General features: G+C 43.5%; 1 protein-coding gene across 5 annotated transcripts in view; it reads right to left on the minus strand.

Annotated features, from left to right (window-relative positions):
- The window catches only part of WDR19 (WD repeat domain 19), a 116,466-nt gene that overhangs the window by 56,225 nt on the left and 34,942 nt on the right, over window positions 1-25,299 (minus strand). For all 5 annotated transcript variants that reach the window (XR_012787652.1, XR_012787654.1, XM_075567849.1 and 2 more), the window contains 8 exons: window positions 19,629-19,751; window positions 18,821-18,970; window positions 13,111-13,258; window positions 12,221-12,425; window positions 9,709-9,868; window positions 8,372-8,482; window positions 7,723-7,832; window positions 5,193-5,250 (listed from right to left, as the gene is read on the minus strand). Coding sequence is in view for 3 of the 5 variants with exons in the window: in XM_075567849.1 (XP_075423964.1) it covers window positions 5,193-5,250; window positions 7,723-7,832; window positions 8,372-8,482; window positions 9,709-9,868; window positions 12,221-12,425; window positions 13,111-13,258; window positions 18,821-18,970; window positions 19,629-19,751 (1,065 nt within the window). In the remaining 2 variants the exon portion in view is untranslated. The remainder of the gene's footprint in view (window positions 1-5,192; window positions 5,251-7,722; window positions 7,833-8,371; window positions 8,483-9,708; window positions 9,869-12,220; window positions 12,426-13,110; window positions 13,259-18,820; window positions 18,971-19,628; window positions 19,752-25,299) is intronic.

Here is a 25,299-nt window from a genome sequence, read left to right on the forward strand (position 1 = left end):
GTATATATATAGGATAAAGTATCTGTTGTCTAAATTTAGCATAGGTTGAATTTGATGGACGTACGTCTTTTTTCAACCTCATCTACTATGTAACTTTAAATTGTTTGGAAATGGCCTTATAACCCTTCCCAGATTGATGGGCAGCAACAATTGCTTCTCTAAGATCATAGTTGATGTCTTTCCTCCTTGGCACTGTGTTAACCCACACTTGAATACTCCAGACCAGCAAACTGCTAAAACTTTGGCTTTTATAGAAATGGTCACACTTGCTGATGATCAATTAATCAAGGGCATTTGATTAGCAGAACCTGTCTGCTACTTAGCATCTTAATTTCTATGGAAGCAGTAAGGGTGTACTTAGTTTTACACTCATGGCTTCTCCATTTTGGCTTTATTTTTGTTAAATAAATCATGACACGGTGTAATATGTCATGTGTTGTTGTTCATCTGAGGTTGTATTTACCCAATTTTAAGACCTGCTAAGGAACAGATGATTGTTATGTCCTGATATGTAAAACCATAGAATTCAAAGAGGGTGTACTTTCTTTTTCACACAACTGTATATATAGTTCTGCACTAGCTCCCTGGGGCTCTGGATGAGGCAGTCTCCATTCCAATGCTTAGTGCAGGTCCTTTGCAGCAGGCACTTTAGTGCTATCTGAACTATCCTGCATGTCCTCTCTCAAGCAGGGCAGTGGGGAATTAAGCCGTGCTGAGCTCCCTTTAAAGTTTATTTGACATCTGTGACATCATCGTAAGGGTCCGCTGCCGAGAGGAATGAAATGCGCTATGCGTGCATTAGTAGGGCTGGATTGAGGGAAAGGGCGGTGGGCGAAGGGACACGCTGCAGCGCGAGTTCCCACTGGGGCCGCATGGACAGATAAGCGGCAGTGGCGCTCCGTTTCAACTCCCCTAGGGTCCTTGCTTTAGCTGCAGTCGGTATAACCTGTGCAGCATAGCTCCCATTGGGAGCTCCCCTGTCAGGCAACCCTGTGGGGTGCGGCACGCAGGGGCTTCCAAGGAAAGAGAGATGGCAAAGAACTTCCTTTGGTTGAACTGCACTGCAAGCACTCAGGTCACCCCAAAAAACAACAAAACACCTAACATGAGCTTCATAGGACATAAAAAAAAAAAAAAAAGACTACCAGCGAGAGGGAGGTGTGTCCATATATATAGGGTGACCACCCGTCCCCCTTTTGCCGGTACAGTCCCGGTTTTTCGGGAGCTGTACCGGTTTTCTGTGTGTACCGGAAATGTCCCGGATATTCCTCAATGTGTCCCCGTTTTTTGTTTTTTTGTTGCCGGCGGTGCACGAGTAAGCTGCGGTGCGCTGTGCGCGAGTAAGCTGCGGTGCGCTGTGCGCGAGTAAGCTGCGGTGCGCTGTGCGCGAGTAAGCTGCGGCGGCGCGGAGGAGGAGACTGCAGCAGCCCGGCTGGTAAGTATTTTTTTTTTTAATGCCGCCTCCCCCCGGCAGTTTCCTACCTTGTTGGCCAATCCCCAGGGTCCCGGCATTAAGCCCCGCCCCCCGGCATCATCCTTCACCAAGGACCGGCAAGTGGGAATGGATGGAAGGGCTCCGTGGGGTGGGGGGTTTAGGGCCAGCGTGCCTGGGGGCGGTGGGCAGGACCAGCTTGCCTGGGGGCGGGGCTTCCGCTTCCGCTTACTGCGGCAGAGCACACGTGGTGTGTGTCTCTGCCCGCGGCTCCTGGCTCTTCTGTGCGGTGTCTCCCCCCCTCTGCCCGCCCGGGGAGATAGGAGGTGGGTTTTGGATCCGTTGCCTCCTGTCCTGGCGCTCCCTCCCCCCCCCCCCCCCCGGTCCCCTTGGTTCGGTAGATTGGCGCGGGGGCTGGCAGTGGTGGCTGCGCGGTGTTCCCCCATTCTGCCCCGGGAACCCGTGGCTGCCCTCCGGGGGAGGGGGGGCGGCAGTTTACCTTTGTGTCCCGGCGCTCCTATCCCCCCCCTCCCCCCTAGGTGCGGGAGATGGGCGCGGGGGTGGGTGCAGGGGGAGGCGGAGAGCCACCTGCTCGTGGCTGCCTCTGTCTGTACTCCAGTGTGTGTGTGTGTGTGTGTGTGTGTGTGTGTGTGTGTGTGTGTGTGTGTGTGTGTGTGTGTGTACCACTGTCTGTATGTGTACCAGTGTCTGTGTGAATGTACCAGTGTGTGTGTGTACCAGTGTGTGTGTACCAGTGTGTGTGTGTGTACCAGTGTGTGTGTACCAGTGTGTGTGTGTGTGTACCAGTGTGTGTGTGTGTGTGTACCAGTGTGTGTGTGTGTATACCAGTGTGTGTGTGTGTGTACCAGTGTGTGTGTGTGTGTGTACCAGTGTGTGTGTGTGTGTGTACCAGTGTGTGTGTGTGTGTGTACCAGTGTGTGTGTGTGTGTGTGTGTACCAGTGTGTGTGTGTGTGTGTGTACCAGTGTGTGTGTGTGTGTGTCTGTGTGTACCAGTGTGTGTACCCGTGTCTGTGTCTCCCTCTCTGTCCCTCTCTCTCTCTCTCTGTCCCTCTGTCTCTCTGTCCCTCTGTCTCTCTGTCCCTCTGTCCCTCTCACCCTCTGTCCCTCTCACCCTCTGTCCCTCTCACCCTCTGTCCCTCTCACCCTCTGTCCCTCTCACCCTCTGTCCCTCTCACCCTCTGTCCCTCTCACCCTCTGTCCCTCTCACCCTCTCACCCTCTGTCTCTCTCACCCTCTGTCTCTCTCACTTTCTCTCTCTCACCCTCTCTCTATCTCTCTCACCCTCTCGCTGTCTCTCTCACCCTCTCGCTGTCTCTCTCACCCTCTCGCTGTCTCTCTCACCCTCTCGCTGTCTCTCTCACCCTCTCGCTGTCTCTCTCACCCTCTCGCTGTCTCTCTCACCCTCTCGCTGTCTCTCTCACCCTCTCGCTGTCTCTCTCACCCTCTCGCTGTCTCTCTCACCCTCTCGCTGTCTCTCTCACCCTCTCGCTGTCTCTCTCACCCTCTCGCTGTCTCTCTCACCCTCTCGCTGTCTCTCTCACCCTCTCGCTGTCTCTCTCACCCTCTCGCTGTCTCTCTCACCCTCTCGCTGTCTCTCTCACCCTCTCGCTGTCTCTCTCACCCTCTCGCTGTCTCTCTCACCCTCTCTCTGTCTCTCTCACCCTCTCTCTGTCTCTCTCACCCTCTCTCTGTCTGCCTCTCTCTCTCACCCTCTCTCTGTCTGCCTCTCTCTCTCACCCTCTCTCTGTCTGCCTCTCTCTCTCACCCTCTCTCTGTCTGCCTCTCTCTCTCACCCTCTCTCTGTCTGCCTCTCTCTCTCACCCTCTCTCTGTCTGCCTCTCTCTCTCACCCTCTCTCTGTCTGCCTCTCTCTCACCCTCTCTCTGTCTGCCTCTCTCTCACCCTCTCTCTGTCTGCCTCTCTCTGTCTGCCTCTCTCTCTCTCACCCTCTCTCTGTCTGCCTCTCTCTCTCACCCTCTCTCTGTCTGCCTCTCTCTCTCTCACCCTCTCTCTGTCTGCCTCTCTCTCTCACCCTCTCTCTCTCTGACACCCTCTCTCTCTCTGACACCCTCTCTCTCTCTGACACCCTCTCTCTCTCTGACCCTCTCTCTCTCTCTGACCCTCTCTCTCTCTGACCCTCCCTCTCTCTCTGACCCTCCCTCTCTCTCTGACCCACTCTTTGTCTCTCTCACCCACTCTCTGTCTCTCTCACCCACTCTCTGTCTCTCTCACCCACTCTCTGTCTCTCTCACCCACTCTCTGTCTCTCTCACCCACTCTCTGTCTCTCTCACCCACTCTCTGTCTCTCTCACCCACTCTCTGTCTCTCTCACCCACTCTCTGTCTCTCTCACCCACTCTCTGTCTCTCTCACCCACTCTCTGTCTCTCTCACCCACTCTCTGTCTCTCTCACCCTCTCTCTCTGTCTCTCTCACCCTCTCTCTCACCCTCTCTCTCTGTCTCTCTCACCCTCTCTCTCTGTCTCTCTCACCCTCTCTCTGTCTCTCTCACCCTCTCTCTCACCCTCTCTCTCTGTGTCTCTCACCCTCTCTCTCTGTCTCTCTCACCCTCTCTCTCTGTCTCTCTCACCCTCTCTCTCTGTGTCTCTCACCCTCTCTCTCACCCTCTCTCTCACCCTCTCTCTCTGTCTCTCTCTCTGTCTCTCTCTCTCACCCTCACTCTCTGTCACCCTCTCTCTGTCACCCTCTCTCTGTCTCTCTCTCTCTGTCTCTCTGTCTCTCTGTCTCTCTCACCCTCTCTCTGTCTCTCTCACCCTCTCTCTCCCTCTCCCTCTCTCTCTCTCTCTCTCTCTCTCTCTCTGTCACCCTCTCTCTCTCACCCTCTCTCTGTCTCTCACCCTCTCTCTGTCTCTCTCTGTCTCTCTCTCTCTCTCTCTCTCTGTCTCTCTCTCTCTCTCTGTCTCTCTCACCCTCCCTGTCTTATCTTAACTGCCGTATACCTACACCGAAGTAACCTACCCTTCTTTCTTCCAGATCTGACTCAAGTTTCACACGGGAGACCTCGGAAGACAGGTGGGGAACACCTCCCCTCCAGTATAGTACCTTGAGGGACTGCGGATCAGGTAAGATCCCAGGCGGGATTGCTGCTTTAGAAATTGTGAAGAGGGGGCATCCAGACACTGGTTAAGGGGTTCAGAATCATTCACATCTGGGTTTTTTTTGTTCGATTAGTGAGGTCAACACACACACACACACAACTATGTAACAAGGACTAATGGTCATAAGTATAAGTGTACTACAATAAATAAACTGTTATGTAAAAAAAAAAAAATGTCCCGGTTTTTCATTTTCAAAATCTGGTCACCCTACATATATAGGGCCTCCTACAGGTGCAAATCTTTAATGTGTCCTAGCCCAGCTGGAAGGTGGGACTTAACCTTTGGTTCCCACTGCTATGGATATGCCCAGGAAAATATAATTACTTTATAGCTTTCAGTCTGTTGAGTACGTAGACATGGATGTAAGAGGGCTGGTGTGTGCGCACACACTGCAGCATAGATTCTGTGAGGCCTTATTAGCTGAATAAATCATTGTTTATTAGACTATCTTATCAAGTATTTTGAATCCAGGTACTCCAACAGCATTTTTAATATCTTGGTCACATGAAATGAATAACAGCCTCTTCACTACTGGTGGGCCAGGAACTTTACTGCACTAATGGCAATACCAGCAAACAACCGGCATAGGCTGCTGTACATCTAATTAAGCATCAGCTCTTACCTTGTTATCACCGATGATTCCTTTCTCATAATGTGCAAGCGCATTCACATAATCACCCCTGCCGAAGAAACATATTTATTGATCAGCAATGTCTATTCTTTGTGGTGAATAACCATGAGGTAGCACATTGTGACAGTGTGTGTGGGTCTATGCATCAAGCATTGCAAATGGTGGTTTTGCCTTTAAATTGGCATCACATCTGTTGTCTCATGCATCTAACAGTGTATGAATGCTTAATAGGTTGAGGAACAGTAGCTGCCATTAATATAATAATAACTTGCATCAAAGTTGGTGCCGTTAATGTCATGCTATTTTTCTCTTTCATTTCATCTATACAATCCGCCAGGTGGAGTTAAATCGTTGTCAAATGTAATAAATATGATTAGCAACTTTCTAAATTTGACACCAACGCAAAGGAAATTTCTGGCACCAAATCAAAATGCAATAGTCACCAGCTTCATCCACAGCCCCGAAAAGTCAAACACACGCCTCTGTACAGATGACGTAATTACTTTAAACATTATTGACAATAAAATTGGTAGGCGTATGTGATATTTTATCAAAGCACCACAACTGGTACATTGCAGAAGTGAAACACACGACAAAATAACAAAAATTACAGAAATAAAACATTTTTTAAATAAAAATATATAAAATGCTCCTTCACTAAACCAGGCAATAAGCCAACTAGTCCAAACATAACGGACAACTAAAAAAAATGCGCATACAACAAAAGTAGCAGAGATTTCCAAAATCTTAAGTCTGACTTTGAAGGTCGTATTTAAAGCTGCAATCCAAGTACTTTATATATATATATATATATATATATATATATATATATATATATATATATATATATATATATATATATATATATATATATATATATATATATATATACACAGTGTTCGACAAACCTATACATTTGCTCGCCCCGGGCGAGTGGATTTAACCCCCGGGCGAGTAAATATTGGCCCAAGCAGCACACGTTTGGTACTAGGTGGCGAGTAGATTTTTTTGTGTGGCGAGTAGATTTTTTGGTGATTTGTCAACCACTGTGTGTGTGTGTGTATATATGTATATATGTATATATGTATATATATATATATATATATATATATATATATATATATATATATATATATATATATATATATATATATATATATATATTTTTTTTTTTTTTTTTTTTTTACACAGCTCCAGGGACCCCTGTTTCCGGAGATACTTCTGCAGTAGGTGCCGGTAGTCGCTCTTTACCAGCAACAAAGGAAAGGCTTCTTTACAGTAAGGGCAGTTTAAATGTGGAAATCACAGTCTACCCATGGAGACTGTGATGTCAGATACAATTGATACCTTCAAAAAAAAAGCTGGACATCTTTTTAGAAAAGAAAGGTATACAGTACAGGGTTATACCAAATAAGTAAACATGGGAAAGATGTTGATCCAGGGAGTAATCTAATTGCCAATATTTGGAGTCAGGAAGGAATTTATTTTTCAACTTATGAGATATCAGATGATATTTCACTGGGGATTTTTGTTTGCTTTCCTCTGGATCAATATACTGTACTGTAAGTATAGATATAGGATAAAGTATCTGTCGTCTAAATTTAGCACAGGTTGAACTTGATGGACGTATGTCTTTTTTCTACCTCCTCTACTATGTAATCTACTTTGGAGGTAAGTATCTCCGGAAGCAGGGGGTACCATGCTTCAATTGTGTGTAAAAAAAGGAGCAAATGACAGTGTTTTGTTGTTGTTGTATTTAACATCTAGTGATCTAGTTTGTCCCTCACAGCTGAACCATTCTATTTTTAGCTACAGGCGCCAAAGATATTAATATTATTTGCCTGCGAAATTGCAATATGTTTACGCAGGGGCCACCCTTGCTCTGGCAGCCAATACAATTCTGCAAGTTCCTGTAGACAGGAGGTTGCGGATCTCTATTGGGTGATCTTGGCAGCCTTATTTTCACTTATTTTTTGCTACAAATTTAAAGGTGCAATCCCGGTAATTCGAACAAAGCCCCTGATATTTTGAAAAACAACTTAATAATGCATTGTATTCATTAAATGTAATTCGATGTAAAGAAAACATTTGGCCCCTTTGGATATTAATAATAATCTTCTCCTCACAGGGGCCTGGGGATGGAGGAATGCTGGTCAATCAAGTGTCACTGCCATTGGCTCATTTTGGTCCTAGAATGGACTTAACTTTTAAAAGGTAAAAATATTAGGCACTTTGTGTTTCCTGGGGAAAGAAAGCGTGGTTAAGCTCCTTTTCATAAAAATTAGATACGTGAAAGAGAGCGAGAAAGCTAAAAAGGAAGAGAAGATGGCAGGGGACCCTTCCTCCCTGACCCAACTTATTTAATAAAACAGTATTAAACGTTTTGCAAAATAAAGGCATTTAGAATATCTTCATATTGTTAAGAACTACACAGCCAAGTCACTTAATAACGGTCCCTGAAGAGAACATCCCAGGATATCTCCAGCTCAGTACGTGATTAAGATACATTGTGGTAACATACGTGAACTCAAGTTGAATGGCATACTCCTTTGAAATGAAAGGGATCTGGGTAGGTGCCAGGCGTTTAGCCAGCTGCAGGGCACTATCCCAATGCTGCAGGTCCCGTCTCATCTGCAAAGACAAATGATAGGCGCATACATGCTCTGTTTGAAAGCTGCACAACTTCCGATTCTTTGCTTATCTACTGACAATTTACATTATCACCTTTAGCAAAAAGCTGATGCCTTTGAAAGTGAAAAATGGTCATAAAGTCTTCCGTTCCGCTTGGAAATATATGCATGGCGGATGGATTGTGTTCAAACACTTAACATATTTCCACTACAATAAGTTCGGTAAGTAGGAAGGTTTAAAATATTTTAAAAAATGAAATATTAAATATAATCTTCAGAAAAATATGGCTGCAAATCATATCTAAATGGGACTATATGAAAAATGAGTTGCATAAGACAATACACCCCAAAATGCGGATTATACATCAGCATCTATAATTACGTTGTATGTAGCTGCATACTCTGAACATAGTGCATGCTTAATTCAACAGAACAATTGATATTACTCAATTGTAGATATTTCTTCCCTTTATCTTGCTTGAGATGCCTGCTATGTATGAAATGTAACATTAAAAGTTCAAACTCAATAGGGATTGTTACCTCAAGTGCAGCAACAGGACAGCTAGATGCAAGATATAGATCCTGAGCAAGATTGAAGTCATTGGTAAACATGGCAAGATGCCCTGCAAGGAGGTTGTGATCTTCTATGCCCTAGCAATGAAAATACAGTTTTAAATACATGTTGTATGTTGCATTTGCTGCATCTCTAAAATGTTGGCTCCGTTCAGAAGAGCTTTGTCTCCTCTTGGACCAACCGCCATGCCTGAAATGCCCAATTGTTGGTACTTTAAAAGGTGATTTTTTTCCATCCCTATACTCTCTGACAGTTGCATACCAATTCGCAGTCATAGATTTTTAATGACAAACTATGCACTTATCTTGCATTGGCTGTTTCCACGACAGAAAACAAGACACATTCTGCTAACTGGAGTCAGCCAATATGTGTTGGCAGGTCTCAGACATTGGTGACAATAAAGAATAAGTTTCAAGCTCGTAGTCATTAATAAACTCCTTTCAGCAAGATTTGTCATAGCCCAGGTTTGTGAAAATACAGGTGTCCCTGGGACAGCACGCTCTAAGATGCTCGAGAGGGAAGAGCCTTAGTACTAGACGATCTCCATCTTACTGAACAAGTTCATATCACATCATATTCTGTCCACCGGGAGCATGCTTGCGGTCTGTGTAGCACCGTTTCAGAATGAGGCCGACAATGAAGGTGCATAAACAAGTGCAACTTCAATACATTGCTCTGGTATAGCAACTTTAGGCAGAGGTTATGCAAAAAATAAAAAAAAATACACAGAACTTATGACAGACAGAAGCATTTGCAAAATGAATTAAAAAAAATAATACTATCCCATAGTATAATATAATACCATACAGGAATCTCTGCCCTGGTTTTGCTTGCCTGTATTCTCAGCAGTCTGGGCTTATAAAATATTGATATGTACTGTTAAATGGAAGGAGTTATAATATTTTATTGATGGATACAATAAACTTTATATGTATTAAAATAATATAAGCTGTTTTAATCTGCAGTAATTATTTCTTCATGGTTAATGAGTTTTTCTGTGTGCATAGACAGTGAACATTTTTATTTTTAACAAGCAAGGTATTTTGTTATCTTCTGGATATACCAATTCATGTCTAAACTCATACTGTGTTAGAACATGTCATAGAAATTGATGGCAAATAAGGACCGAATGGCCTACCGAATATGTGGTTTCTGAATAAATTGGAAGAAAGACAGATCAGGTCATACCTCACTTGAGGGTTTTCTACTAACAGAACATTGTTCTGTGCATTCTTATTGTGAAATTACAATTTAGTAGAGATAAAATCCAAATTAACCAAGATAATGCTAATACTGTACCCACTTTTATTTGTTCAAGGGACATCACCATGCCCACATTTCCAATGGTACGATAAACACGCACTGCGAACTCCAAATCCATGTGATGCAGACAAGCCCTGGCCAGCTCATTCCAACTCGAAGGGTCACTTATAAGTTTGCACAGTTCCCAAGCATCCATAAATCTAAACAAATAACAGCCAGAAAAAAAACATTCACTTTAGTTTGTACTATATTTTTGAATGAAAGGCTATGAATTGGGATTACACAAACACACATTTTACGAGCCTGATAACCTCATGTAAAATGTTTTTAAAAGTGATCTGTATCCCAGTCAATTTACCCTTGTACGTGTCCCAGATTTCATGTGATGTATGATGAACTTTTGATGACCATAAAGCCCATTCTTTCTGAAAGGTGATTATATGACTGATAGAGACAGAGTTTCTACTCTGGTTTTGACAACACTCTCCAACCTTGTGAAATGTGAGTTACAGTAACTGTCGGGTAAACAAATGGTTTTTGAATCTCTAGGAGCCCACATGCAATACTATCATGGATTGCTTAGACACATATTTCCTCCCCCTCATTTGTCTCTTTTTTTGCATAACTATAGAAAAAATGTTGAATACATCTTGAAGTTTCTGTTGAAAGAGACTGAATTTTCTGTTGAAAAAAAGAAACTTTAGAGCTGCAGACAAAGCAATATGCTAGTGTGTTTATTTTTTTTTTTTTAAATAAATCGGTTCTGTACTATGAGAAAATACTTGTAGCATTTTTTGAAGTAAAACTTCTTTAGTGGCACCTTCCACACGAGCAAAATTCAGTGGCAGTGAATGGAGTTGATGGGAACGGAAGTCAGTGGTGATGGCAGTGACGTCACTGCTGGCAGAAGAGGCCATCAGGAAAATTCACTGCCACTGAATTTTGCCAGCTCAGAGCAGGAGGAACACACACACACACACCCATGAGCCGCCACACACACCCGTGAGCCGCCAAACACCCCCACCGAGTGAGCCGTCGAGCACCACGCCCCAAGTGAGCCGCCATACACACCCTCTTTCCCCCTCCCAGTGAGCCGCCGAGCACGCGCAACACCCCCCCCCCCAGCCCCATGAGCCGCCGAGCACACCCTCTTCCCCCCCTCCTCCCAGTGAGCCACGAGCACCCCCCCCCCTGAGCCTCCAGGTACACCCCCTTCCCCCCACCCATAGTGAGCCGCCGAGTACACCCTCTTCCCCCACCCCCCCAGTGAGACACCGAGTACACCCTTTCCCCCCCACCCCCCCTTCGAGAGCCGCCTCCGTGTCCCCATACCTCCGCCGGAGGGCTGGCACCCGCAGCAGGACACAGCTCCGCCGGGGGAGACAGTAAGGGGGGAGTCAGGAGATAGGATGGCAGGACCCTGAGAATAACACACACACACCGACTGACACACAGACACATACTGACTGACACACACACAAGGAATTCAGTTACTACAAATATAGAAGTGCAAATAGCTAAAACACGCGTTCTAAGTCAAACTTCTTTGTGTTTTGGCACTGAAATTGTGTTTTAATTAATTAAAAACATCACCATTACAATTTCTGTGACAAAACAGTGACAAAAGACAAAGAAGTTTCACTTAAAATGTGCGTGATCAGCACACACACTTTTTTTATTTTTTAAACAACTCATGGCATTTTTAATGTATTATAATGTAACAAGCATTTTTTGTTTCTATTTCAACCATTTACAAAGTAACATCCCCTTCCTCTTCTGAATCAGGCTCTGGCACACCCTTTTTTCAGCCCTGCCCCCTCTCTGGCAGTGCACCAATTGTTTCTAGTAACTGCCTGGTTACATGATCTTCCCCACAGAACTTTGCTTCTTTGGTCCTCTTCTGCTGCACGGATAGCCATTTAGTGAGCCCCTGATCCGAATCTTCACATAATCGATCACAGGAGAACGAATTGATTGGCAAATTAGCTAAGTACTTATCATTGTGTGGATTGTATTGATGCCCATATTAAAGGGGGAAAAAAAGAAATAAAAATGGCAACATGGACTACTGCTTTAAGAGTGGATTTAAAGCATTAGGAATCACAACATGTGGAAAGGAGTTTGAAAAATGTTAAAAATCGGTGTTCAAGTGAAACAATTAACAGTAGTATGGTGGATAAACGACTTTACTAAAAAAAGTACTTCAGTTACAGCTCATAGAAACAGCACTGTACTTCAGGTCATTTTAAAATTGCACCATATACAGAATAATGTAAAATGCATCTGATCTCAGACGCGCTATTAGAGAGAGTTGGGGTTCCTTACAATGCATCTGATCTTAGACGCGCTATTAGAGAGGGTTGGGGCTCCTTACAATGCATCTCATCTCTGACGCGCTATTAGAGAGGGTTGGGGTTCTGCAGAATTGCACAATATAATTATAGGGTTCCTTAATAGAAAATAAGGTTGAAAACCAACGCCTTATTACATAAAACTTTTGTTGCCAACATCGCCAATCAGTCCAATTAAGAAACAATGTATAACACGCCTACCTCCTCAGCATTAATGTCTGTGTTAGCATTTTCTTCAATTCGATGGGCCCTGCATCCCCGACATTGCCGTGGAAGCTGTGAGTGCTTAAATATATGTTGCTTAATTTGCCACTCTGAGTCTGACAGGTCAAGTCTCCATTGTGTAACAGGATTGGTTTGTGAGAGAACGGAAGTTTGGTGCCTCCTGCTAAGATAACTTTGGAGCCTGTTAACAGCAAAAAGATGAGATTTTTGTATAGCTTTGTGCAGGAAAACAATGCACTGACAAGTTTCTGTGATGTTCTTAGGTTCACTCACACCCACTTGCAATACACATAAGTAAAAAGGATTTGCATTTAAATACTTCAATCAGACCAACCCTACACCTGGCTGCAATGTCACTCATGGGTGCCTCAGATTAACTTGGTGGATTCCGTATGGAAAAGCAAATTGTGATGTGATTTTCTTGCAATGCTGATGATTATTTATAAAAAAATAAATCAAATTGTACAAAAACAGCAATTTACATTTCCAAAGACTGTCAGTCTGATAATTCTACATCGACAATTATGGTTTTAAGAATTAATGAGATATTTCCGTAACAAACCAATTTCATAGGAACTTGAATAGAGTTAACTATTCAGAAATGTACAAATTGCCTTTAAAATTAGATCCAACAAGTAAGGTCTCCTTGTGGAATAAAGGTTGTGAAACACTGAATTAGATAAATGTCTAAGTGTCATCTTTACCCAGCTTGCAGACAATTAAACACAGAATTTAGGCAATAGATGCATTTTCTAACTTGTGAAAAGTATGAGTAAGTTTACCTAATAATTTGAGTTTTAGACAATGACCACCTTGTTTTATTTAGAAACATATATAATTCTGTTTCATTCAACAACTGTTTTTACCTTGTATTGTGTCCTTATGAAAGACATATGTATATACTTTGTCATCATCATAGGCACAGAAGACACCTTTATCCATTGGCCAGTTATCCCATAAAATGCCTTTAATAGTTGGCGAGAAATTTGGTATGTCATATTCATTATCATTTAGCTGTAAAAAAGAGACACATTTTAAAATAATTTAGAAAAATGGTACAGAATATGCAAGTATCACTGAAAAAAGTTTTGTTGTAAAATCAAGTGAGGATTATTGCTTTTCTGTCTTGTGTGCGTAACCAGCATATTAGTAAATACATATACTAACGAAGAGTTTATTTACTAATTTTGTCAACCAAATTCATTACATTACAATAAATTTAATTACATTTAAATAATTCATATTTTTCACCAATCTTAGACATTTAATAATCTTACTTAAAATTACTGTTGATGGGGGGGTATCTACTTTATTTTCATTCTGCGTGACATTCAATATGAACCCCTTCAGTCGACATCTGCGTCGCCCCAAAGGCCGACGCCCGAAAGGGTTCCCCAAGAGCTGCTCCCCTCTGCACAGAACAAGTGTGCCAACGGTTAACGTCTGCGTTTGCTTACTGCTATGTGTTTTGTCAACCCCGCCCACTGGAATGTTTATTACACAGAAGGACAAAGGACTTTGAAACCGCAGCTGCATTCAATCTGAACCCCTTCAGTCTACATCTGCGTCGCCCCAAAGGCCGTTTCCTGATGTTTGGTAATGTTAAAGCTGCTCTACATCAATTTGAAACTCATCAGCTCTTTTTTTTCAACCAAAATTTTTTTTATTGAGTGCATGGTACAATAATCACATTATCTCCCAACCCATTGTCTTATACAAAAGTACCCACAACAACTCATATTATAAGTAGACTCACATAAGACATACTGGGGTTACATACAGACCAACAAGACGTACAGACATACTACATTAGGGGGGAGGGAGGGTGGGGGGGGGGTTGTCACAGAACGATTTCAATTCAGCTGGGCTCATCTTATAGGCTACGGTTCTCGCTAAATTCTGGTCTTCTTGGGTTTTTGAAGACTTCTGGTCCGGAAGATCTCCCGGTATCTGTGATCGTAGCGTTGGCTTCTGATCTCTTCTGATGTATCTTGGCCCTTGCTTGTCCTTTTCTCTACCGGAATTAGTTCTCCCCTTACTTTGGTATGATTCTATGTCTCCCTGTCCTGTACACTTCATCCAAGGAGAACGCGCCTAGAGCTATTAGAGCAGTATGTTGGAGGCATTGACCCCTGGGATATCGTTCAGGTCTAGCCATGGTGACCAGACTTTGAGAAAGTTTGTGCCGGTGTCGTTAACCAGACTCGTTAACTGTTCCATCCGGCAAACGTGCCAAATTCTATTTCTGATTTTTGGGATATTTGGTAGATCTGGTTGCTTCCACAATGCTGCGAGTTCGCACCTCAGGGCAGTTGCAAAATGTGCAATTAATTTGTGCTCCGACCTGTTTAACCCCGGGGTGTATCTGGCCAGCAGAAACAACCAGGGGTCTAAAGGGATCGTGCAGTCGAGAATTCTCTGAAGCCAATTTCTGATCTCCTCCCAGATTGGGAGTACCTTGGTGCAACCCCACAGCATGTGCAGCAAGTCTGCCTGCTCCCCACATTGTTTAGGGCACAATGGGGGGTAACCTCTGACAAACTTTGATAATCGTGTTGGAGTCAGATACCACCTCATCAGGACTTTATACGCGTTCTCCTTTAATGTCGTGCAAATAGAGCTCTTAGCTGCCGCCAAGTTGATTTGATCCCAGTCTTAGTCCTCTAATGTGTCTTCTAGATCTCTTTCCCATCTGTTCCTATATTTTAATGTCACGTCAGCGTCAGGATTCGGACAGACCACCGCTTTATACATTGTAGAGATAAGTCCCTTGGTTCCTGTTCCAGTAGAACAGAGCTGTTCAAAATTAGTGCGTTTAGCTGGAATGGGAAATTTATCATAGAAAGCTCTTAGCTGGAGGTATCTAAAGAATTCTGAATTTGGAATCGATTTTTCAGACTTAATTTGCTCAAACGGTTTGATAGATATTCTACCCTCCAGGTGTCGAAGGCGAGTATAGCCCTTCTGTGTCCATGTAATAAAATCTCTCTTCTGCAGGCCCGGAGCGAAATCAGGGTTTCCCAAAATTGGGGTCATCAAAGAGTGTTGTCTCATTAAGACGTGTTTATATTTGCTTTTGTCCCATACTGCCAAAGAGCTGACAACCGCGGGGAGCGGGTGTGTGAAGTCCTTGCGGACCTTATTTGGGAGCCAGATCAGATCCTGCAATGCCACTGGGGCACAGCAGGCCGATTCCAGAGCTACCCAGCGCCTCTGACTAGGGTGGGTATGCCACTGGATGATTTGAGTTAATTGGGCCGCTCTATAGTACGACAACAGGCAAGGTACCGCTAGTCCTCCTTTTGTAGTGGGTCGAATTAGTATGCAAGTTTTGACGCGGGGGGTTTTATTACCCCAGATAAATTTCACCATTGCGGACTGTAACCGAAGGATCTCTTCCCTGCTTATAGGGACCGGAAGAGTCTGAAATAGGTACAGAATTCTGGGCAGGAGATTCATTTTTAGTGATTGGATTCTCCCGATCCAGGATATGTTGTACCCTGCCCATTTCCGGAGATCTTCCTTCAGTGTCCGAATTAGTCTGGGGTAATTAGCTTTAAAGAGGGTGCCTGATTGTTTTGTGATATTTATTCCTAGATATTTTATGCAGGAGGTTTGCCATTTGAATTCAAAATTTACTGTGATCAATTTCTCAGTAACTTTAGGTAAATTGATATTTAGGGCTTCAGATTTTGCCTGGTTAATTTTAAACCCTGATATCGTATTAAATTCCCCTAATAATTGGAAGACGTTCGGTAGAGAGGTGAGGGGCTGTGATAGTGTGAGTATCACGTCATCAGCATACAGGGCCACCTTATGTGGGCCTAAACAGAGATCGAAATTTTATGAGTCATTACTGACACTAGTGAACTCTCGTCCCATGAGCGCTAAAGGCCATGTCTGTACATACTGTGCTATATGTATGCATACACAGCTGTCTCTCACACATACTAATACTCCTTGTTTTTCCATCCCTATACACCAATAGGGACCACTTAGTATCCACACACACTTTTAGTTGTGCTACAAACTCTCACATTTCCACACCCACCCACACCATTTATATCCACTCCCACTCCACACACACCTTGTGTAAAGCACTGTATATACTGTGGGCTCTCCATTCATTTTTATTCACACTGATACACATACACACTCTTTCATCACTTGCTTTCAGTAACCTTTTGACACCTCTAGCCATAAAACACATCCACACCGGGGGAAGGAACAGCACAGATAACATTCCAAGAGACACTGTTTTTAAGTATACCTTTTGCTTCATTCATTGTAACATCGCCGGAAGAAGAGATCAGTGTATCTCGAAAGCTCGCACAAATAAAAGCATTTCGTTAGCCACAGAACGGTGTCATCTATTTATTTTTTGATTATATATATATATATATATATATATATATATATATATATCTCGAAGGATGTCTGCACATCCCTCTCCTATAGGCCGAGCGGCATGTCACTCACCCAGAGACAAACAATAAGACTGCACATCCCTCCCCCTCCGGGATTTTAATGGCAGTGGGGTGCAGGGGGAGTGTGGAAGGTGTTAATGTCCTAATTAATGTATTTCTATATTTTTCTAATGATGGCTGCACCTCCCTCTGTGATAGGCTGAACAGCCAGTCACTCACCCAGGCACATCCAGTGAGGCAGCACATATGTTCCCCTCTATGATAGGCTGATCGGCTACACACACACACACACACACACATCATTATAAACATGATGCAGATACAGATGATATATCTATATTTATCTAAGGATGTCTGCACATCCCTCTGTGATAGGCTGATCGGCTTGTCACGCACCCAGGGACAGCCAATGAGGGGATATTGCATATTGTTTATTGGTATGGCCCTTGCCAACAAGTGCTAACCTTCCCCAATGTTGCTTAACTTCGCACAATATAAATGTAGGTACATTGAAAGAGCAATCAATTGATATGTAGATAATAATATAAAGAATCTATTATTTTTTTAATCAAATCTAAATACACGTCCCATCACGTGAGTATATTCAGTATATTCCTATAATCATCAAATCTAAACAATACAAACATGTCCTATCGCAGTGTGCTGGGGCCCAACCTCTGATGGCGCTGACCAGGTTACAATTCTGTATTGTAGTGTTTATTTAAGTAATAATCCCCTCCGAACAGGGCATTACTGGCCAATAATGCCCCGTTCGGAGGGGATTATTACTATTATAGGCTAAATGTAGGCTTTTTTTTTTTTACATTTTTCATAAAAAAACACACACTTTTGTAGTCATATTAATTTTTATCAGCATGATTGTCTATATTCTTTTGCTTTTACTGCAAGTTTATTAAAAGGACATTGTGCATACACACAGCCCCCCTCTATATACACACACTGCAGTCCCCCTCTATACACAGAAACACACTCTGCAACCCCCCCTTTATATACACAAAAACACTCTACAGTCCCCCCTCCTCTACACCCACAAAACACACTGCAGTCCTCCTCCACCATCTACACTCGACACTCACAAAACACACACACACACACACACACACACACACACACACACACACACACACACACACACACACACACCCTGCAGCCCCCTGTAAACCACAGAACTGCAGACACACACCCCAAAACATGCTCTGCAGTCCTCCTCCGCCCTCTACACCCACTGGCAGAACACACTGCAGCCCCCCTCTACACCCACAAAACACACTGCAGACACACACACCAAAACAGACTGCTGCCCCCCTCTACATCCACAAAACACACACCAGCAGCCCCCCCTCTACACCCACTGCAGCCCGCCCGCTGTAAACCCACACACTGCAGAGACACACACGAAACACTCTGCACCCATCTTCCACCCACAAAACACACACTACAGCCCCTCGTGCACCCACAAACCAACAAAACAGACTGCCACCTCTACATCCCCAAAACACAAAACCAGCAGCCCCCTCTCTACAGTCCCCCTGTAAACCCACACACAGCAGACACACACACAAACAAAACACACTGCACCCATCCTCCACCCACAAAACAAACACACTACACCACCCCCCACCCCCATTACACCCACAAAACACACACAGCAGACACACACACCAACAAAACAGACTCTGCTGCCCCCTCCACACCCACAAAACACACACCAACAGAAGACACATACACACACAAATAAAACACTCTGCTGGACCTCTTTACACCCACAAAACATACAACAGACACACAATCCTTTCCCCTCACTCTCCTGTGCGGAGCTCTCTGCAGGCAGGGTGGGGGAGGAGTCAGTGCCTTGCTGATGCCTCTTGTCCAATCTCTTCCCCTGTCTGAGAGCTGCTCTCACTCTGTGTGAATGAAAACTGAAAGCTGATTGGCTGAAAAACTTGGCAGGTTGCCAACAATTCCGGGCCATTACTGATTGGATAATGCCCCAGAATTTTAACCAATCAGAGAGCAGGGATTTCAATAATGCCCGGAATTTAACAGCTTTATCCTATAATCGTATTTATATCGCGCCAACAATGGTGCAAGACAGTGCAAGACAACAGAGAGAGTTCTCAACACTTACTGGGCAGTAGACAAAGCCATCAGTTTTTTCATCAATAAAAACCAATCTAGTTCCAGTGGAGTCAGGGAAGATCTTCTTCACGCTCACAGCATGCCGATATTCATTCACATACTGCCAGTCTTCAAGATAGAAGTACTTAATAAGTCCGCTCTAAATAAAAATGAAATTGTCTTTAGGAGATGAAGTCTCCAGGCTGTAAAACTGGGGCAATACTGATGCAAGAAAATTGTGCTGGATTTATTAAGGAAAAGAATCCTATCACTTTAAATTAGAATTGTTTGACAAATCTGGAGCTATATTTTACACTAGTTTTGCAGAGAGGAGACTTTGGGAATTAGTACAATTATACGGGCACTATAAAAACCCAATAACGGTCAATCAGACAAAGGAGGGACTTCTTGCCAAGTTGATTTTCATCTTACACTGGGTACAACAAAGAAAAACAAAACAGTTTAAAGTTATTTGGGAATAGCAAGAAGATACTAAAAAATAATGGAGGTGAGTTAGTTAATTAGAGGGGGAACCACCACTCCACACCATACAGTACATTTTAAATTGAATAGATAATTTTTGTCCAATCACCTCACAAATAGCAAGTGCCTACCATTCAGAATATGTGAATCATGCCATTAGAGCTTCTCAGCAAGTGTCAGGTGAATATTTAATGCATAGCTCTGATTTATATAGACATGTGTGTTCTAAGGCTTATCTCCTGCAGCATTTTCTAAGATCTATACCATTGATTTGTTTAGTTTTCTTCCTTTTTGTTGAGTATTACATTTGAAATGTAAAACATGTAAACACTTACATTTGTCGCATAAATCAGGAAATCTCCTGTTAAACCATGGCATAAAATCCGGCTTTTATCATCTGTTGTTGGGAAAAGCCGCGTCTCTCGCTCTTCCTGTGCATCCAAACCGTCACTTTCAATCTAGGGTGCAAAAAATATTAAGCAAAATGTGACCATACTAGAACATAGTTACAAGAAAAACAAAAAACGAGATTCCTTTGTGAAATAAATAATGAATACATAACAATCAAGTGATTATTATACATTTCAAATTCAAAATAGCATGTAAACAAAAACACTTTGACAAGTAATTGGGTGTATTTTCTGTTGTCACTACACAGCTGTAATCGGGGGTAGTCAAGTAAATATCTGTGACACAATGGCAGAGCGTAAAACGTGAAATGAACTGGATATGGTCATTATACTCTTAAGTGAAGACTCTGTAGTGCATGGGTGGCTAACTCCAGTCCTCAAGGGCCACCAACAGCTCAGGCTCTAAGGATATCCCTGCATAGTCAGCACAGGTGGCTCAATCAGTGGCCCAGTCAGAATGACTGAGCCACCAGTGCTGACGCAGGGATATCCCTGATACCTGGCCTGTTGGTGGCCCTTGAGGACAGGACTCGGCCACCCCTGCTGTAGTGCATGCCCAAGATTTGTACAGACAGTCACCCTATTCCCAGTTTGTGTGGGTTCACACAATAATGAGAAATAAAACCAAAAAATGTGCAGAAACAATGCCAAATCACCAGTCATTTTGATGGTGACAGCACATTGTATTTAACCCTCTCCGTACCGAGCACCAATAAGATAATTTTTTGAGCAGATAAAGCCAAAATGTACCAATCTGTAAACGAAGTGAATTAATGTGTAGTAGGCCAGAGTTTATTCATAATATTCCTAAAAGTATACAGAAATAAAATTGCTATTAGTCAATATTACAAACCTAAGCAGTATCTTGGTCATGACATCCCCAAGTAAATAAATATCATGAATGGTTTACCCGACATGCAATAGACCACTGGACAGAGAACTGTGTGGAAAACGGTTAATGTAATTAGCAGTAGCTTAGATGTATGCTTACATGATGCTCCTCCGATTATTACAAGGAGGGAACTATTTTGACCCTGTTTTATCTGCATTGCATCACAACTAGAAGAGGAAGCATGTATGAGAAAGTAGCAGATGGGTGTATTTATCCGTTTAACCAGCTGGTGTCTTTCAATTTAGCATTGATATATGAATTTCTGCCTAGATAGAACAATAATAAAGCAGATAACAGGATCATGTGGCCCTTCTGATTTCCCCATGTTCCTTAGATACTATAGCATAGCCACTATTTAATCTCGGACATATTCTCCAAAGGGTTTTCTTGTGCATTTGCCAAACATTTCAGTGAGTAAAGGCACCGACTTGGATTGAAGCAGGGGAACCTGGTTTAAATCTCAATGTCAGCTCTTTGTGACCTTGGGCAAGTAACTTTATCTCCCTGTGCCTCAGGCACCAAAATCAGACTGCAAACTCTATGGGGCAGGGACTCATTGTGTCTGCAAAATGTCCATGTAAAGCTCTGTGTACACTGTCAGTCTAAAGTTATCCTGTATAGCGTGTTACAATTTTCTCCAACTGCAAAATATTGCAAAAAGTTTCTCATGTTTGCTTGACATTTATTGCACATACATACACATATATATATATATACACATATATATATATACACATATATATATATATATATATATATATATACACATGTATAAATATGTATATATATGTATATATATCATTCTGAGTTCAAATGTTTTCCGTTCTTGGGTGCGTTCCGGCAACCACCAAACCTCAAACAGAAATTAGTCAGCAGAAAACTTCACAACGAACTTAAAGACACTGATAATGGCACAAAACCGTGCAACAACAAACGCTGCAAACTCTGCAAACATATATGCCAAGATCCCACAGCCAGTCACAACCATGGAACACTCAATGTTAAAGGATCATACAGCTGCACATCCAGGAATATAGTGTACAGTATATGATTCAGTGCAACAAATGTGACCAAGGTTGCTACATTGGGGAAACCAGCCAAAAACTACAAGGCAGAATGAATATGCACAGACACTCCATACTCCATCACGAAGAAGGAAGATACTGATCACCTGTGGGACATCATTTCTCACAGCCAGATCATTCCATAAATGATTGAAAAATCAAAATTCCTCAATGGAATGTTTAAACGCACCCAAGAACGGAAAACATTTGAACTCAGAATGATAAGACTCTTTGACACCAAAACCAAAGGACTTAATGCGGACATGGGTTTTCTCACACCCTATCAAAATTGTTTGTAATTATTCTGCTTGCCTCTATTCTTATCCACACGTTCTCTCCCCCGTTCCCCCACAGCATCCCTCCCCCTTCCCCATCCACACCTTTCCTTGTCACCCTCCCCTGGCTTCAAACACTTTTAACACCCTACCTTATCTACAGTACATATCTGTTTTTTTTTCCCCCCCTCTCTACACTGTTTTAGCCATAGATTCCTGTGTATATCAGTATTGCTTGACCTGAAGAAGAGAGGAGAACTCTCGAAAGCTTGTCCTATGACATAAATTGTTAGTCCAATAAAAAAAGGTATCACCTAATACTGAAGAACTCATTTATTATATATATATATATAATAGCCTCCCGGCCGCTACTTCACTGGCTGGACCTTTCCAGTGTAAGTCCTGTTAGGAGCAGGCAGTGGAGGAATTAATACCTTCTTTCAAGGCTTTGTGTGCTGTTGCAGACTTGGATTGTGTCATCAGTATCCAAGGGCGGGTCTTACCAACTACCAGAGGGAAGGGTACTGATTGGTTATCACTCACTATAGATGAACCAATCAGTATTCAACCTGCTCTGTTAAGAGACAGTGTTACAATTATCCACCTCAGGTTATAAATAGGGGCACTCTCCTAAATTCTGATGCCCTGTCTCATTCTCTCTCTCCCTCTACGGAGTGAGGAACGCCATCAGCCCTCCACCTCATAAGGAGATGGAGGAGGGGTACTATAGGCCTAAAGATTATATATATATATATATATATATATATATCCCTTGTTTGTACCCCCCCCCCCTAAGTGAGATTGGGGTGGGTATGCTCTTTTAGCTACTACTTCATGGTGTTGTGCTGTACCTGTTGGTAAACAGGAGGGCTGAGTGCTCCGTGATGGTGTGGGGAGAACCAGGACAGGGGTACAGGTCACCATGATATTCCTCGGTGCAGCACCTCCAGACAGTATGGATCCTCTGTGTTGAGCAGGGGATGGCCCATACTGACACTTCTCCTTGCACAGCAGCAGACAGTAAACACACTCCTTTGTCTTTTCTGGGTTTTATTTCATGCAGATCATTCACAGAGTCATTACAGTTCTTTCATCAGCTCCCTCAATGATAGTGCCCTGCTTCTCCTTCGCCTAATCAATTAGGGGATCGGGTAAGGAACAGTAGCTGTCTCTATATACAGTACCGCTATGCCCCACATTCCCCCCTCTCTTGCTTTTCCCTCCTTTGAGGCTCACACTGTCCAGATCTTCTCTCCTCTCCCTGTCCATGTGGCGGTCATCTATCGCCCACCTACCTCTACTCATTCCCCTTCTGCCTTTCTCTCTCACTTTGAATCCTGGCTCTCTTTCTCTCTCTCCTCAGACTCCCCTGTTCTTCTCCTTGGGGACTTCAATTGCCACATTGATGACCCCTCTCTCCCTTGGGCTTCCCGCTTTCTTTCTCTAACCTCTTCTTTTGGCCTTCAACAGTGGACTGCAGCCAGCGCCCACAAGGATGGCCACTATTTAGACCTGGTTTTCACTAAAAACTTCTCTCTCTCTGATTTCTCCATTTCCCCTTTTCCTCTCTCTGACCATCACCTCATCTCATTCTCTCTATCTCGCTTCTCCCCTTCTCCACCTCCATCTACCCCTCGGTTCTGCAGAAACCTGCGCTCTATTCACTTACCTGACTTTGAGTCCACTTTACGCTCCTCCCTCTCCTCTCTCAGCTCTGCTACAGACCCTGACAACCTGGTCAGGAACTACAACTCTGCCTTGTCCTCGTCTCTTGATCTACATTCCCCGCTTTCTCTCTGCCGCACTCGCCCTTCTAACCCTAGACCCTGGCTAAATTCCCACATGCGCATGCTGCATTCCTCCACTCGTTCCTCTGAACGCCTCTGGAGGAAGTCTCACACTCTCGCAGACTTCCTTCACTACAAATTTATGCTATCCTGTTTCAACTCTGCCCTCTCGCAAGCTAAACAAGCCTATACTTGAAAACGAGAGGTAACTCTCAATGTATTACTTCCTGGTAAAATATTTTATAAATAAATAAAATAAATAAATAATTTTTCTGCACTAATCAACATGCACAAGTCTAACCCACGCCGACTGTTCTCTGTCTTTGATACTCTACTCAAACCACCCTCAGCTGCCTCTCCTTCCTCCATCTTCGCTCAGGACTTTGCTGACTATTTTAAGGAAAAGGTGGAATCCATACGTCAGAACATCCCCTCTGTTTCTTCCTCCCATCCTACACCTCTTCCTAACTCTCCTCCTGCCTTCCTTGACTCTTTTTCCACTGTCTCAGAGGAGGATGTGTCGCTGTTGATCGCCTCTTCTCCCTCTACCACTTGCCCTCTTGACCCCATTCCCTCCCATCTCCTAAAACCTCTAGCTCCTACTATAATCCCTACGCTCACACACATTTTTAACTCCTCCCTCTGCTCTGGAACCTTTCCATCCTCCTTCAAACATGCAACAGTCATACCATTACTCAAAAACAGCAAGCTTGACCCTACCTGTCTTTCTAACTATCGACCTGTCTCCCTCCTGCCTTTTGCCTCTAAACTCCTTGAACGTCTTGTATTCTCTCGCTTGCTCCATTTTCTCAACACCTATTCTCTCCTAGACCCTCTACAATCTGGCTTCCGCACTGCTCACTCCACCGAAACAGCCCTCACTAAAATAACTGACGACCTCCATGCTGCCAAAGACAGAGGTCATTACACTCTGCTCATATTACTCGACCTCTCTGCAGCATTTGACACAGTGGACCACCCTCTTCTCCTCCACATTCTCCATACTCTAGGTATTCGGAACAAAGCTCTATCCTGGATCTCATCCTACGTCTCCCATCGTACTTTCAGTGCCTCTTCTGCTAACACCTCCTCCTCCTCTATTGATCTCTCTGTGGGGGTACCCCAGGGCTCTGTCTGACCTAATAACATCTTTTGGGTTTAATTATCACCTCTATGCCGACGACACACAAATATACTTTTCAACACCTGTCCTTACACCTGCTGTACAAACCAAAGTTTCTGAATGTCTCTCTGCTATATCATCCTGGATGGCCCTCCGAGCCTTAAACTCAACATGGCTAAAACAGAGCTCCTCATACTTCCTCCCAAACCTGGCCCTACTACCACCTTCCACATTACTGTTGGAACTACAATCATTCACCCAGTAGCCCAAGCACGCTGCCTAGGGGTCACACTCGACGTCTCCCTCACATTCGCCCCTGACATTCAAAACATTTCTAAAACTTGTCGCTTTTTCCTCCGCAATATAACAAAGATACGCCCTTTCCTCGACTGCTAAAACTCTGATTCGGGCCCTCATTCTCTTCCGTCTTTATTACTGTAACCTCCTGCTGTCCG

The sequence above is a fragment of the Ascaphus truei genome, chromosome 1 (assembly GCF_040206685.1).
Source record: "Ascaphus truei isolate aAscTru1 chromosome 1, aAscTru1.hap1, whole genome shotgun sequence".
Classification (NCBI taxonomy): domain Eukaryota; kingdom Metazoa; phylum Chordata; class Amphibia; order Anura; family Ascaphidae; genus Ascaphus; species Ascaphus truei.